The sequence below is a fragment of the Canis lupus genome, chromosome 5, assembly GCF_011100685.1.
Source record: "Canis lupus familiaris isolate Mischka breed German Shepherd chromosome 5, alternate assembly UU_Cfam_GSD_1.0, whole genome shotgun sequence".
In the NCBI taxonomy this organism is placed as follows: domain Eukaryota; kingdom Metazoa; phylum Chordata; class Mammalia; order Carnivora; family Canidae; genus Canis; species Canis lupus.
Window position 1 is genome coordinate 67,894,141 of NC_049226.1, and position 16,413 is coordinate 67,910,553.

The window sequence follows — 16,413 nt, forward strand, 5'->3', positions numbered from 1 at the left end:
TTCCACTGACTCAACACAGAGAGAGGAGATCGGGCGTGCAAAATGTTCCCGTAAGCACTAATAATCTGGAAAAAGCCTAGTGGTCTCATGAACATTTCATCTAGACTTGCAAAAATAGAGCAGGAGAGGCTGCAAAGCACAAAAGACATTACATTTCAAGGCCAAATGGGCTGGTTAAAAAACTTTAAAAAGGCACAGTCTCTTAAACATAAACCTTTTAGGAGGTCAAGCCAAGTGATAAACCTCTAGCCAGATGGATCAAGAAGAAAGAGAGAAGGTACCCACTACCCATATCACCAAAGAAAGAGGGGACATCACTACAGAACTTACAGACATTAGAAAAACACTAAGGGAATATTATACAGCAGTGATGCCAATTAACTCAACTACCTGGATAAAACGGATAAGTTCCTCCTCGAAAAACATTAATTACCAGAACAGTGTCAGGAAGAAATAAAGCTCACGGGAGAATTCTCTCTCAGCACACCGAGATGGTGGCCAAGGCTCTTACCCACTGAAGAACATAATTTAGGAAAAGGTTCTCAACTAGAGCTGGTTTTTAAATGTGGGCAAAGCTGGTTTGGTTTGGCAGAGATGTCTCCTAGAACTTTTATTTACAGCGGTTTTCAGGGACATATACATAACACTATCTTCGTTGTCCTTCCCACTCCCCCAGCTCCTGTCTTCTCTAACACTTTGATCTTGCCAACGCTGCTTCTGCCAGCCATGGTGCTGCTCAGGATGTCAAGACATGATGGTGGGAACAAGTGGGGTGATTTCAAGGAATAACAAAGAGCCAGCTCGTGTACATGGTGCTTTCAAGCATGTATACAGGTCAGTGAACCTGTAACAGTGGCTCTTTACCTTTTGGGAACCACGTAACCCGGTCAGAGTCTGATGAGTTACTGATCCTCTGCCTAGAAAAATGAATGGATGCATCAGATTTTGCACGGAGATTTGAGGGTTAAGACATGCATGTGAGAATGGAGGGTCTTTGTAAATTCTTCTGCCTCAACTCTGGAGTGTCCCTCTTCCTGGGCCCTGAACCCCCACGCGGCCCCTCCCAGCTCACCTCATTCCACTAACAGAGTCCAGACCCCTGCGTGTTTGAGGTCCACAGCTCAGCTCTCTGGAATGCAGAGGACTGGGGGAGAAACTGAATGACAAATGATAAAAATAGTTAAGAGCCAACATTTATTGAGTATGTACTACGTACTGAGCCCTGTGACACATACACTACCATAATTCCTGTATACAGCTGAGGACACAGGCCCTATGCACAGACAGACAGGTAGTCAGGTGGCATGTACCTGCTGACTGCCACCAAATGCCAACGTGGGTGTTCTCGGGTCCAGGAGTCCAGAAAGGACCATCCACCATCCGTCTACATGTCCCCTTCATCTCTCGGAGGAGGGGCAGTGGGATCCCAGGGAGGAGTGAAGGGAGTTCAGATCCCAGGTGCTCCAGGCTCTACTTCCAGGTCTCCCATCCCCCACCCTCCCTCCTCTTAGACAAAAGGCCACAGCATGGTGGCGATGGTCATCCTGAACAGGGCCTGGATTCTCCACAGTCGGCACCAAGGTTCATGGGAGATTAATCAGGAGTTCCTGATGCAGGATATGCATGGCCCAATGGCTTTCCGAGGGCAAGGGGCACAGGGCATGTTCATTCCATGGGCCCTTGAGGCCAGGGCTGTCAGCGGGGCCTCAGATCCCTTCCTCTCCTGCTTCCTCTGCTCCCAGTAGCTAGTCACCACTTCTGGAGTTTTGACTGCTTGCCAGGCCCTCCACTAGGGACTCTGCCTGCTTATGTCCCTATGAGGAAAGTCCTAAGACTGTCCTTGTGTATGGGTGAGGGGCCTGAGGCTCAGAGAGGGACCACATGGTGGGCAGGGGTGGGGGTGGTGTGACTTCAGAGCACCTAGCCAAACTGCACCACCCACCTACCGAGAACAGACCAGCATGACCCCACCTGCAGCCTCGGTTTCCCCATCGGTACCAGAGGGGTGATGCAGTACTTACATCACCCCTTCCGTATGGATGGCCGGGAGGGGCAGATGAGTCAGAGCAGAGAAGCCCTTCAGAAGGGGAAAAATCTGGGAGGCAAGTGTCTCCTGTCCTTGTCTCTCTCTCTCCCCCGAGCAGAAAGGTTCCCAGGTCTGCAGGGCGGTGGGGAGGCAGAGGGGCACAGCCTAGCCCTGCTCCTGCCCCCTCCCGCCACCAGCCAGGGCCCCTGAGCCATGCAGCTGCCAGCTTCTGCTGACGCCGTGTTCTGCTTGATTAGGGCCCTGGTGCCACCACAGCCAGAATCACGAGGAATTCTGTGACGCCCCAGAGCCCTGGGCACCTGGATGCCACAGAGCCAGCCTGTCAGCGAAACTGCTCCCTGCTACCAGCACTGGACCTGGAGGTGACAGAAGCAAGAGGCATCTATCTCAAGGGACATGGCTCCCTAACGGCTGGTCCTGAGTGTGGCTGTGTCGTTGCATGGAACCCAATGAGGGCCTGGGTCCTGGCTGAGTGGGACCCCCGACGGGGCCCAGCAGGAAAGAGGAGTGCCAACTTCCCTCACTCCCCTGTTAGAGTCCCATGCACAGGGTAAGAGACTGTCTCATCCATCATCTAATATGTGGCAGCTGTCACTGCTACTTCTGATCATCATCATCATCATCATCATACGCACGTCCCAGCATCTCACTGCCCTGAAGGCCCAGACTCTGTTTCTCACTGTAACCTCTCTGCAATCAGGAGGAAGCTTACAGTGGGTGGAGCGTCGGCCTCGGGGGCAGCATTCTTTCTGGCACAGTGATAAGTAAAACAATAATGTGTTCATCTCAGAGGAGTGGGTAAGTCACAGCATTCGCACCCTCTGGCTGCCCCAATCATGGTCCTTCAGCCCGTGTGTCCTGCTTCTCTCATTCCGTAGCATCTAGCCCGTAGCAGGGGCTCAGGGCTCAGTGAAACCCTGCTGGACAGACCGACCCCTCCATCCTTGCTGGTACCCTCCGATAAACAGTTCACAGCAAAGGTGCCCCCTTCTATGTCAAGCCCACATATACACGTCTCCTAGGCAATGTCCCCTGAGGCTCCCTGCAGGGCCCCAGAGTTTCCCAGAATGCCCCAGAAAGGCAGAGGCCACTCTCCCCTGGAACCAGAGAGCTGGCAGGCCACCAGTGCAGAGCCCCCCAAGGAGTTCCAGACTGTGGGCCTGGCTGGGGTGAAGCCACCAGGAGGTGGATTTGGCACAAGTTCCAAAAGACCCACATGGTTCAGGGAAGCCAGTGAAGGGGGACACTTCTCCTGCCACCCAGAGAAATGCTTTCTACATATGAGTGCTGAGAAGGTCCGCCCAACGCACTCGGAACAATCTCACCAAACGGGGTGGGGAGGGTTAGGAACTCCAGAGCAGAGTTTGGTGAGAAGTTTCCAGAGTGTGTTCCAAGCATGCTCAGCTGAGCTCCCGCAGGCTGCAGGCCAGATGCTGGGCTCCTGGGGGGTCCTCTGCTGAGGGCGGGCGGGGACACAGCTCTGGCCGCCTGACAATTATGACATCAAAATGCAGGCACCCAGAAAGTCACCAGGAAGGGGCTGCTCTCAGACCCACTGCCCCAGAGCAGCTGCTGGGGTGGAGAAACCTCTGGCCAAGCATGAATCCTGCCCCTGACACTGCCAGCCATGTGGCTCTGGGCAAGTCACTTCCCTTCTTTGAGCCTGTGGGGCCTTGGTTTTCAGATGGGGATAGTCTGGATAGGACTGACTTTGAGATACTGCTGGAGGAGGGAGGTATATCACTGCGATGATAGGGCCGATCGGTCAGAAAGACAAAGGGATCGTAAATGTGCTGGAGCCCAAAATTCATAAAGGAACAAAAATTGACAAAATTAGAGGGAGAAAGAGATAAATCGAAGCCGTACTGGATACTAACACCCCTCCCTCAGAGGGTCTGGGGGAGCATGTGTGGACACAGCTGTGAGCGTGTGCACACACATGTGAGAGAGCCAGGGCTAATGTGTGCATGTGCGTGCGGTGAGGGGACAGGATGTTAGCAAGAGGGTTTGGGAACGCATGTGAGAGAAGGTGAGTGTGTGGGTGTTGGGGCGATGTGGGTGCATCTGGAGGGGGCCAGGGGATGTTAGAGGAAGAAGCAACGCCCCCCCACAGCCACCCCTAGCGACCTGCTGGCCTTCTGATTCAGCTGGCCTTCAGAGAAGCCCATCTCCTCCACCCGCCGTCCTCGGGACCTGCCCTGAAGCCAGTCCTTAACCCGCAGAGAAAGGTCCTGCTCGTCCCAGTCACTTGGCAAGTGATGGGTAACCGGCAAGTAAGGGCCAGAGTCTGGCCGTCAATGGGAATGAACTGGCAATCACATAGCGTGGGAGATCACAAAACCAGGCCCACTACTGCCCTATCCATTTTTGCAAAGGCAAGAAGAGCTCTTGCAACTTCAAGAAGAGGAGGAAGGTGTGGGGTGAGGGGAAGCAGGAAGGTCAGGCCACCAACCAAGCCTCCTGTTCACACACAGCACAGGAAGGTGGGGGGAGAGGCCTCTGACACTGCCACCCCAGCCCCGGGCCTGGTTTCTCTGCACACCAGGGCTGAGGGCACTGAGGCCAGGAGCCATCTTTCATGCCAGGCTGGGGACATACGGGTCCTCTGGCAAACCCTCAGCTCCCGCACGAGAGGGGAATGTGCATCAGAAAGGCAGCCCCTCTGCTCCACAGCAAGACTCAGGTAATGGACCCAAGGAATGGGCTGGGCTGCTTCCTGCTGGGCTGGTGGCCCAGGGACATCCAGCCCACTTCACCCTGTCCCTCCCAGGGGCCCCCAGACCAGGCTGGCAAGTCCCTTGGTGCTTGGTGCAAGCAACCCTGTGAAAAGAGCGCTCTGCACACTCCAGGCCTTTGTCGGCCAATGGCCCAGGATGTCGCATAATTGCACAGAAGTAAGAACAGCACAGGACCCCCTCCCTCTGGAAGGGAAGATGGCAAGCCTGGAGAAATCGATCTGCTCAAAGGAATCAAATTAAAGGACCTGGTGCTGCAGCCAAGGGCAAGCCAGGCTCTCAGGCTGTCCGAGCCTCAGATGCTGGAAGGCTCCTCCCAGCCTCCCTCGTCTCAGAGTGGCCTCTGGCCCGTGGTCGCTGGGACCCCCTGTACCTTCCGGCCCTGCTATGCCCGGGAGTGTGGAAGCCCACGCCGGCCTCCCACCTGCCTGTGTCACTGGCCCATAAGAACCCACACAAGCCTCTTAATCCCCATCTGTGAACCCTCTCGCCTGGAAGTGGGGAGACAAGGTTTACGGGTCTGGGACGGCCTATAAAACACTGTTGCAGTGTGTCATTGCCCTGACCCTCCTTGTCTGAGCCCCATTCTGGAAGCTGGTCCCAGAGTCCAACTGCAGCCTCCTTGTGTGGCTAAAGCAGGGCGGGGCCAGACACAGGCCAGGTCCCTGCCAACCCTACACCATCTCCAGGAAGTGCTACTTAACCCGGCAGGGGGAAAGGCCCAGGCCCTGGAGTTAGACCACCCTGGTCTCACTGGTGGCCCAGCTCTGCCATTTACTGTTAGTGATGCAATCCCCAGCTCCCAGATTTATGAGCCTTGTCATCTGAGAAAGGGGACTCATGCCACCTCCGTGGTCAGGGGAAGGACAGGCAGCCTGGTGGGGAGGCTGGCATCTTAGCCAAGGTCACCCAGTGAGCTGGTGGCAGAGTGGAGCCAGTGACAGGACCTGCTGGGGTCCTGGGCTGATGGCCTATCAGTGGGCGGCTGCAGGAAACGGAGCCCAGAGGGTCGGTAGGACCCACAGGGCAGAGGTGAACTGAACTCAACACATGGCCACCTTCCATCTGCTCCAAGTTTTCCAACATGAAGCACATAAAATCCTTAATGTAAAATACAAAACCATCTGAAAATACCTGTAACGCATTAAAGTGATTCCTAGAGTATAATCAATTGACGGGCAACATCCAAATAATACATTAGGAGAATAAAATATGGACATTTTAAAAATGACATTACTAAAAAAAAAAAAAAAGACGTTACTGCCATATAAATCCCCAAAAGTGAAGATTTTCCTAGAGTCACCATTTATTTAAATCCTGCCCATTTGTAGAACCCTCATCATTGACCCCTCCTCCAGGCAGCCTTCCCTGACTCCCATTCCTCCCCCAGGCCAGGTCCTCACTGGGGCCTCAGCTGTCCTTGCACCAAACCACACACCATATCCACCAACTGTTATCCCCCATGTGGCGGCATCCTGGGGGAGTGGGGCACAACAGTTAAGCGTCTGGACGCTGGAGCCAGATGGCCCAGTTCAAATCCCAGCTCCATACTTTCTAGCTGTGTGACTTTGGGCAAGTGACTTCCCCTCTCTGTGCCTCAATTTCCTCATTAATAACATCGGAAAACCTACCTCATAAGATGGGTGGAGGATTACATGAGGCACAACAGGGCGACGGCTGGCACAGAGCAAGTGCCATCAATGTGCTGCTGCGACCATCAGCGTCATCATCATCATCTCCCTATGCCTCCCTGTGTCTTCATCAGGACCAGGTCGGTGGTCAGAACCTCCATGCCCTTCCCCATCACCAGCTCTGCCCTACAGGAGATACTAACTGGTGAGAAGACATGGCCTCAGTGGGCCCTAACCTTTGAGGGGTCTTCCATGGACCCGCTGCTTCCTCTCCCCTCTTCACTCTCACCCAACAGCCTCCAGGTGGAAACGGTGGTCCCCAGAGGTGGCTGCTCCTGCCCAGGGTCCTAGCATGCCTGCCCCGGCTCACAAGAGCCAAATACTGACCATGACCTTCGTGTCATTCACTTGAGGTTGCTGGCATCTCTTGAAGGAAACCCAGTCCAGCAAGGGTTTTCACACAGGGTTCCACAGCAAACAGGCCGGCAGCAGACAGTGACAGCCCGTGGTTGGGGTGGCTGGTGCTGGGGCGGGAAACCTGAGAGCCAATGGACTCAGAGCCAAGCCAGACCTCACTGACCGGGGTCTTCCCCATGTACCCCCTCAACCCCGCCCACGGGGCCAGGAAGATGAAACAGCTACAGGTTGGCAGCTGTGCAGGAGCCGAGGGGCTCGGCTACTAGTTCACCATCTGCACCCATTTTACAGACGGAAAACCGAAATGCAGGCAGGGGGAGAGTCTTGCCCAAAGCCATGGTGAGTGCTGGCACCAGAATCCGGGGCTTTTGGTTTCTGAGGCTAGAGGTGGAGCAAGTCAAAAGCCCCGAAAGCAAGTGTAACCCATCCCAATCCTTCACACAGCTCCCCTTATCCCAGAGAGAAGACCAACTCCCATCTTCCAACACCCATTAGATGTCTGGGGACCTAGAATGGGAGGTTTGGCTTAGGTTGGTGAGCTGACATAACAACCCAAGTCCCACTGTGTCGTTAGAACCCCCAGCGGGAAAGCAGGACCCAAAGGGTTAAACACTGGGTGATCAGGTGACCCAGCAATTCCGCTCTGGGGCGTCTACCCAGGAGAAATACGAAAACGTGTCCGCAAGAAAATCTGGCTGCAAGTGTTCCCAGCAGCATCATCCACGAGAGCCAAGGTGGATGCAACCCAAACGTCCATCAACGGAGGCGCGGAGAAACAAAACGCGCTCTCTCCACGCGCTGGGGTGCTATTCAGCACTACACAGGGGTGACGGGCAGACCCCGGAAACATGCATGGGGAAAGAAGCCAGGCACAAGAGGCTGCGGGCTGTATGAAATGTCGCCTAGGTAAATCCACAGGGGCAGAGAGGAAATTCGTGTTTGCTGGGACTGAGGGGCTAGGGGGCTGGGGAGGGGCTGCTTCTCTCGGAGGTGAAGGAAAGGCTCTGGAGTAGACAGTGCTGCTGGTTGCACGGCTCTGTAAATGTGAATGAACTCGCTCAATTGTAGACTTTAAAAGGGTGAATTTTATGGTGTGTGAATTATATCTCAATTGAAAAACAGAGCAAACAAAACCAGCGTCTGTCCAAAGTCAGTGCAAGAGAGGGCCTGCCTGACCAGCTCCGAACACCCCCCTGCCCCGGGCCCTCTGGTACCCCGGCTTCCTCACTGTCAGCTGTCCCGAGCTCCCACCTCAGGCCCCTGACCAGACCATCCACCCTTGGTGCTCAGGCGACAGCCCCAGCCTGCTCACTGCTCCCCAGCCACTCCTCTGACCGCTGCCTTGACCCCTCCCTGTGCCCCATCTAGTTTACTCACAGAGAAACCTTGAAGCCCAGAACGGTGCCTGGGACATAGTCGCTGCTTCGTAAAGACAGATGGAACAAATGAATAGAATCCTTCTAGTGACCACCACAGCTTTCCAGATAAAAATCCCAAACTCCTAGGCTATGTTCCAATGCCTTCCATCACCAATTCTTACTCCAGTGCTGGATTCTTCTGGAAGCTTTAAAATACCAGGGCCACCAGGGTCACCCCTCAGAAATTCCGATTTAATAGGTTGGGGTAGGGCCCAATCACCAGTATTATAAAATTCAAATTGATTCAAACCCACATCTAGGGTGGCTCAGCAGTTGGGCGGCTGCCTTTGGCTCAGATCGTGATCCTGGGATCATCCAGGATCAAGTCCCATATCGGGCTCCCTGCATGGAGCCTGCTTCTTCCTCTCTGCCTCTCTCGAATAAATAAATCAATCTTTAAAAAAAAAAAAAACAAACAAACCACATCCAGACACTGCCAACCACTCCCACAGCATCACCTCCTCCCACTTCAAAAACCTATTTAAGGTTCTCCAGCAAACCCCACTCCCCACATCTAGGCCTCTGCACAAATGCTTCCCACCAGGAGCACATGAATCCTACACAGACCTGGCTGAGGCCTTTTCAGCCTTCAGGGCTCGGCTGAGATAATCACCTCCTCCAGGAAGCCTTCCCAGAACATACCAGTTTCCCACCCTCCTGGGAGCTCCCAGCAGACCCCAACATAGAACTGATTACACTGCACAACCACGACCAGAGCCTTTCACCAGCACCTCCCAAACTGCTCGAGCACCCGAGGGCAAGGTTTGCCTGATTTCACACCACGTCCTCAGAGCACCCGGTGCCCCATAGGCACAGAAACATTTGTTGGCCCAATGGGTAGGATGTGTGGTTCTCCAGGTGTGCTTCCTCAGGGCAGCCCCGGACAAGGGTAGACATGTGAGCAGGGACAAGAGTCAGAACTACAGCTGTGTACCCATCACAGGATCCATAGAGTGCCAGAGTTTCTTTCTTTCTCCCCTGCATGGAGCCTGCTTCTCCCTCTGCCTGTGTCTCTGCCTCTCTCTCTCTCTCTCTCTCATGAATAAATAAATAATTTTTAAAAAAACCCTATAATTCTAATTAGCTTGTATTATTGAAAAGTAAATAAATAAACCAGCACGAGTGGCATTAGGCTTGCTGGTCTTCTGGGTACAGTGTTGCCCCCAAAAAATGATCTATGAGATATTTCTGACCCTACCAATAGTAAGTTCCAGAGAGCTCTAAGCAGATCTAAGAGAAGGGGCCAGAAAGCTCTGAAGACTCTGGACTCCACCAGAGACGGCCACTCAGCCGCCCTGTCCCTGCGCCTCCCTGCTTCCAGGGAAGGCTGAGTTTGGGGGACCCTCTGCCTACACTTTCTCTTTCCCAGGTGTCCCCCATCGCCTCCAGGTTTAGGACAAGGCGTGTCTAGAGAGTTTATTCCCCTGAGCAGATGGCTCCCAACCCGCCAAGAATGAGTCCAACCCTCCCCTCGGAGGAGGTGGCCGGAGCAGGAGAAAGGCCCAAAGCCCAGCCACTTCCCAGCCCTGTCAGGGAGAGGGTGCCCATGTCGGCCCAGCTAGGCGGACCCCTCCGGCACCTTCCGGAAGGCTCCCCCCATCCACTTGCCTCGCTCAGGTGTCCCGAGAGCCTGGACCCGGGGAGGAGGGCTGCCAGGCCCTCCCTGAAGAGCAGGGAGCCGCGTGGGCGCGGAGAGCCGGGAAACACGGGAAACAGATGTGCGGGCCGGCCTGACAGGCGAGTGATGACAGACGCTCTCTGCAGGCCTCAGATGTCAGCGTGGAGAAAAGAAAGGCGCCTCAGCAGCAACACCTGTCAGGGCTCGGAGGCCACGCTCCAGGGGCCGGGCCGGGTGTCCCCGCAGCGAGGGGCCGGGGTGCGGTTAGGTAAACAGCTGCATGCTCCATTACCCAGAACCTCCCCGACCGATCGTGGGAAGGGGCCGGGACAGCCTGCCCGCCAAGTGGCGAGCGAGGAAAGCCAATGGATCACGGAGCAGACCCATCGGGACGACCAGCAGCGGGAGGGCCCAGCTGAACGCTCCTCACCAGCGTGATGCCATGGGGAGCAAGGACACCGGGCGCCAATTATCAGCAGGCTCCCCCTGGAAAGGGGAGCCAGGGCAGGGACAGCAGAGCCAGCCAGTGGGGGCTGAGTGGGGGGCGGGTTACAGGGCCTCTGGCCCTTGCAAGCTAACTCCTGCCCCTCGGCTGCTCCAAGGGTGGAGAAGGCATATGCAGGGGTAATAGCTGGAGCCCCCAGACGGCACAGAAAGGCAAGAGAGTAGAGGGTGGTACACAGACACAAGAGCCGGACCCCTAGGTCCTATGTTGGTCCTGCTGTGACCAACTGAGCAACCTTGGGCAAATCACTTGCCCTCTCTGGACTTGCTTTTTCTTCTAAGAAATGGAGACAGTGCCACCTCCCTGGCCAAGGCTGCCGTGAGGATCCAGTAAGGGTGAATACAAGGGAAGCACGTGGCACAGCCTAGAACGCAGAGAACATTCTGTAAAGCCATCATCATCGTTATCATGTCCCCAGATGCCACCTCCGGCAGCCTGGCCAGCTGTGCCCCCGAGCCCCGAAGGGAGGGACAGCCTATCCCCACCCCCCAGCAGAAAGGTGGGGAGCAGAGGCTGCAGCAGCACAGCCCGTGAGCACCAACAAGAGACCCAACCCCGAGTTACCAGCACCAGAGGGAGAGAGGAAGGGATGGACCCGTGCCTCGTGCCTACTGCGCATCAGCCATTCCCATCGCAAACCTTCCAGAGGAAAGATGGTCTCCACTTCTCAGGCGCAGTGGGGAGGGTTAAGTCTGACCCAAGGTCAGCTCTCAGCACAATGAGGACCCAAACCAGGTCCGAGCCAAGGCCAACCCAGAGTCTCACCCGTGGCTGCACAGAGAGTCCCGTGCGCTGGCACTCCTCCTCAGGAAAGGGGTGCCGGGCCCCGAGAAGGTGGGCTGCAGCCTGCCCCCTCCAGCCCCAACGCAGCCCTGTGCAAGAGGCCAGCTCGGAGACCAGGGACCACAGGACAGGGCACCCTCCAGCAGGCAAGGGTCCGGCTGGACAGAAAAGCCACAAACACGATCCAAACAGAGGGCGTCACTGACACCTTTCTTCCTTCCTCTTTCTCTCTCTGTGTTCTTTCATAGCATTTAAAGCTGATTCACTAATGAATGAGCATTTACCAGGGACCAACTGAGGCATCATGGGAGGCACGATGGATGAGGTTCCGGAACATGCCGTTCCGGCTCAGTGGTTTCCCGGTGGCTACCTTCCAATGCCCCTGGCCACTCCCCCCCAAATTCGCAAACCACACATCAGAGACAGACAGGACTCAGACAGACAGGACTCGGGAGCCGGGCGTGAGCAGATCCTGGGGCTCCCGCAGGGAATGCCCACTTGGTTTCCGGCTGCCCGATGCCAGCGCTCGCCCCCTGCGCCCACCCTGGCACCAGGGGAAGCAGCCCCGTCCCGCTCTGTTCACAGCTCTGTGGGGAGCTGTACTCTGCAGGAGGCCAGGCCCTTCCCTCTGACACAGGAAGGCGCTGCACTTGCCACCAGATCCCCAGCCTCTGGAACAGTGCCTGGCTCAGAGTAGGCGCTCCATAAACATTTGTTAAATGAATGGGAGGGAGGAAGGAAGGGCAGGAGGCTGCATTTCCGGCTTTCTACTGCTCATCAGTCAGGCTCTCCTAGGGCAGGAGTGGATGCTTCTCCCTCCCTCTAGCTGCTGGAGCCTGGGAGCAGCTCTGCTGCCCTCCCCCTCCCCACCCCCAGGCCGATGGCCTCACCACCCACCTGGATCGCTGCCACCGCCCAACCCAGGGTGGATCTCTTCCCCTCGCGTTCCGAGCCTTCTTTCAAGGACTTTTTATCTCTCCCCTGTGCCTTTGACTCCAAAACCACCTCCCGAGCCTGACTCCAAGGTCTCCAGTTCACTGCAACCTCATTCCCCCTTCTCCCCCAGGAGCTCTCCGGGCTCCTCCAGCCTCCATGGCTCTTCTACTGTACCCCACCCTGGAGGGCCCCCCTCCACCGCATCCCACCCATCTCTCAAGGCTACGCCTGGCAGAGGCGGTGGATGGAGTGGGGCTCAGGATGGGAAGACCTGGGTTGAAGACCCACCTCAGCCACTTCTACTGGCTGTGTGACAGGCACCAATGCCACCTGACTTCTCTGAGTCTCAATTCACTTCATACATAAAATGAGACTAATGAGGCCTCATAGAAGCAAATGAAATAATTTGCTTTAGAAATGGTGCAAAAGTAAGAAGCCGGTAAGCCTTCCCAAACTCATGCTGACCCCTTCTGGGCAGACACTGGCTTGCGTTTTCATCCCCCACAGGGCTACCCTCCGCTGCCACCTCCCCAGCAGGACTGCTTCCTCAAGCTCCTACCGGTGAGGCCCACACTTGGCATCTCATCAACTCCCGATGAGTGAGCAAATCAACTCGGGAACACTCAGCACGGAGTGGATGTTCTGCAGAGAGCACTCCGACAAACCTCAGAGGAAGTGCTTTAACTCCTCCATGCAGCACCAATCACCCAGCCTGAGACCCACAACCATCCTGCAAATGGAAAGCCTCGCAGAGAAACCAACCTGCATCCTAGAAAAATCTGCCCAACACATCGGGTGGATGGGAGGGTCCCGCTGTGTGCCAGGCACTTGACTTTCTGGGGGCAGCTAAATGCCCAGTCTGTTCACATACTTGGCCCTCCGAGGCAGGCGATCTGTATTTCCGCTCCCCAGCCAAGAAAACGGGCACAGGGAGGGTAAGACACTTGCCGTTGGCTGCTCAGGTTAGCAAGAGACAGGGCAAGATTGGAAGCCAGGTCTGTCCTGCTCCAAAGCCAGGCTCACCACCTGGTTTCTGGCCCTTCTGGAAACAGCACTTCTTCAGACTCCCAGCAGCAGACCCCACAGACTGGACTACCACAGGCTGCAAATGAGAAGTCCAGTACCCACAGGGGGGGAATGAGACATGCATCCATTTAGAAGAAGAGGACCACTACCAAAGCCCCCAGTTACATCTCTATGGTCCAAAAGGGACACTGGCAGATTAAGAAAGCCTGGGCAGAGCATGAAGAAAGCCTGGGCAGAGCAGAGCATAGGGCAAGCACTGGAGGGAAGCGGGACAGTGCGCCCACTTTACAGATGCAACCTCCCCTGAGAGTGAACGCATAAGCCAGGAATTCCACACACGGGGATTCCATCCTTCCAAATAGATGCAACAATCATTCCTGAACAAGCCCGAGCCGCTCTTCCCCATCCACGGGGCCCTCTGCGGGGCCCCTCGCTGGTGGCTCCCACTACAGGCATCTGATTATAATAAACCAGGCCTCCAGGCGATGAGGATTCACGACACCGCCCCCTCCCCGACACCCCCCCCCCCCCTCCCCCCCCGCCGTAGCCATCACCGTACATGGTGATCCCGACTCACAAACACCTATTTCCCCAGACCCACTGCAGGCAGGTCCTGTCCTGGCCCTTGCAAAGCCTAATCCAAAATTAACTGAGGCCCGTCTGGCTCCTCCCGGGCAGGCAGCGTGAAGGCAGGCGCCTTATAAACAGGGCACACGCCAGCCACCACACACACCCCCCCGCCTCTCTGCCGCCCCCCCTCCTGCACAGCTGAGTTGCAGAGAAGAAAGCCTCTCTTCCCATCAGGGGGAAAGTCTGTTTAGGCCACTGTCCCCCGGGTCCCAAACCCCCACGTCTGAAAATCTGTTTCCATCTGCTGTGAAGCAACCGGAGAGCCTCAGAGGAAAAGTGTGAACTTGGGGGAAAACTGCAGGAGCGAAGCGGTGCCAGCGCCAGCACGGAGAGGAACTGCCACCTCCGCTGCATTTCCAACCGGGTAAGTGCACAGACCTCCCAGTGACCTGCATGGCCGGACTAATTACCAATGTTATCAGGCGGATGACAGACGTGCCCCGAACTTCCTCTGTTTGACGGACTCCGCTGCACACACACTCAAGTTCAGGCCCAGGCCTGATGCGTTCAGCAGTGCCCTGCTCTTCCACAAGCCCGCTCCAGGTGCCCCCAGCTCCACATGACTCCCAGCTCAGTCAGCACCCCCACCTCGAGCGCCCTCCCCAGGCGCCGCCGGCCCGGTGACCCCAGGAGGGAAGCTCCTTCTGGAACAGATCACACGGAATCAGTACAAACACTTCCCCAGCAGAGGAACAGAAAGTAACATGTCTTCCTCTCCTACTCAAATCACCGGAGGCTGAAGAGAAAACCAGGACTTACCTTCATCGCCGCTGCCACTGGGGAGCTCCAACCCACGGACCCCTGGCGGGCGAGCCCCGGGCCAGCACACACCAGGGTCCCACACTCCACACAGGCGCCGATGATCAGCTGCCGCCCATCGTCCACCAGCAGGCTGTGGCTTGCTCGCAGGGTATAGAGAAACAAGGGCAGCCGCGCCAGCCGCAGGGCCTTGAGTCCGAGACAGCGCTTCTTCTCCTGCTGGCAAAAGAAGCACACGAACGTCTCCACTTGGTACTGGCGAGACCAGGCGCTGACGGTGTGGTGGGCGCTGCGGGCCTCGTGCTGCAGCCACTGGCCCAGCAGGTCGTGGTAGCAGAGCACACAGGTGGCCACGAGGCCGGTGGAGTCGGCGGGCCTGGCACGGGGGGCGGGCGGGTAAACGGTGAGGAACGGGAAGAAGGGCTCCTTCTCGCCCAGGCGGCTGGAGGGGTTCACGTTGAGCTGGAACTCCTTCCCAGGGCCCAGCTCGGCCCCACAGATGTAGCAGACAGATGCCGGGCTGCCCCGGGCCGGTGCAGGCGGCTCGCAGAGAGCGGGCTCCGAGGCGGAGAAGGCCTGGTGGTACCTGCCCAGGAAGCCTTGCACGGAGGTGATAAGCTCCTCGTTCTGGCAGGCCCGGTACAGGGCCCAGACGTCCTCCAGGACGCTGAAGCACTTGGGGCAGCTTCGGACCTCGCAACGCTTGTTGGGGCCCCGGGCGTTGGGGGGACAGGGCAGGAGGCTGAGGAAGGGGAAATGCATGGAGCCCCGGGCGCTGCCGTTGAGAATCCTGAAGGCCACGGCCCGGGCGTCCTGGGTACAGTCCTCCCCGCAGAGGTAGCAGGCCTCGGGCAGGGCCCCCGCAGGCGGGCCGTCTTCCCTTGGGAGCCTCCGGCCCTTGGAGGCCATGCCGGGGGCGTGGCTGTTCAGAGGCACGACGTACAGTCGCTGCAGGACGGGCACGTTGGCCAGCTCGAAGCTCTGCCACTGCTGCATGAGGGAGGAGAAGCAGCACGGGCACACCAGGGTGCTGCCTCCGTCGCTGATGGGCTGGGCCCCCGGAGGGGGGCTGTGCAGCCACAGGAAGGGGAAGAAGGGGGCCTGGGCCAGCTTCTCCTGCTTCTGCACGTGGATCTGGTGCTGCGAGGCCGGGGCCAGGGCCGACCCGCAGATGTAGCAGCAAAGGCCCTCCGGTGGCGCCGCCCGGCTCGCCAGCGAGCCCCAGGGGACGCAGCCGCCGCTCTCCTTGTCTCTGGGGCCCGAGAGAGGCTGCTCCTTGCGGTCCTCCTCCTCGCTGGTGATGTTGATGTCGCTGTCCTCCGACATGCAGTAGCTCCCGCGGGCGTCCGCAGCCGGCCTGCTCTCGGGGCCCTTGGGGGCCCTGCCGGGAGGGCCTCCCTTGGCGCCGTCGGCGGGGGCCCCCTGGCCGGGGGCGCCTCGCCACGGGTCCGTGATGCCCCTGAGGACGCTGGCGCGGGCCTCGGGGCCCCAGTGCCGCCCGGCCGCCTTCCGCCGCCGCCGGGGCCCGCTCCGCGGCTCCGCGTCCCCGCGCTGCTTCGAGGGGGGCGCCCCGTCCTCCCGCGCGCCGCCCGGCCCCGCGGGGGGTCCCGGGGGCGGCCCCGGCGCCGGCCTCCACTCCTGGCCGCGGCCCCCGCGAGCGCCGGGCCCCGGGGGACCCCCGGCCGCCGGCGCCCCGTCCCGGCGGGGGCTGGCGGCGTCGCGCGCGGCGGGCTCGCCCTCGGAGAGGGGGTCGGCGTCCGACAGCTCCGACAGCTCCGAGTCCCGCGCCTCGTCGGCCGCGCCGCCCAGCGCGTAGGCGACGTTCCACTCGCGGGGGCCCCCGGCCGCCCCGCGCCGCCCGCCCGCGCCCGCGCCCGCGCCCGCGCCCGCCTCGCACTGGTGCGGCCG

The 16,413-nt window shown here is 58.1% G+C and overlaps 1 protein-coding gene and 2 long non-coding RNA genes across 8 annotated transcripts in view; 1 reads left to right on the plus strand and 2 right to left on the minus strand.

The window, feature by feature from the left end:
- The window catches only part of GSE1 (Gse1 coiled-coil protein), a 413,704-nt gene extending 397,773 nt beyond the window's left edge, over positions 1-15,931 (minus strand). For 2 of the 5 annotated variants that reach the window (XM_038538121.1, XM_038538122.1), the window contains exon 1: positions 14,506-15,931. In XM_038538121.1, the coding sequence (XP_038394049.1) occupies positions 14,506-15,831 (1,326 nt within the window). In that variant the 5' untranslated portion in view covers positions 15,832-15,931. The remainder of the gene's footprint in view (positions 1-14,505) is intronic. The other 3 variants (XM_038538123.1, XM_038538119.1, XM_038538120.1) reach the window with 2 other exon arrangements.
- LOC119871927 lies at positions 517-3,556 on the minus strand. 2 transcript variants are annotated; one of them, XR_005359987.1, is made up of 3 exons: positions 1,311-3,556; positions 1,073-1,156; positions 517-917 (listed from the first exon to the last, which is right to left on the minus strand). It is a non-coding gene; the product is annotated as an uncharacterized LOC119871927 (long non-coding RNA). The 2 variants fall into 2 exon arrangements; XR_005359986.1 differs by having other exon boundaries at positions 2,866-3,511.
- Positions 4,523-5,915, plus strand: LOC111096010. The gene is made up of 2 exons (XR_005359985.1): positions 4,523-4,730; positions 4,818-5,915. It is a non-coding gene; the product is annotated as an uncharacterized LOC111096010 (long non-coding RNA).
- Positions 15,932-16,413: the final 482 nt, after the last annotated feature.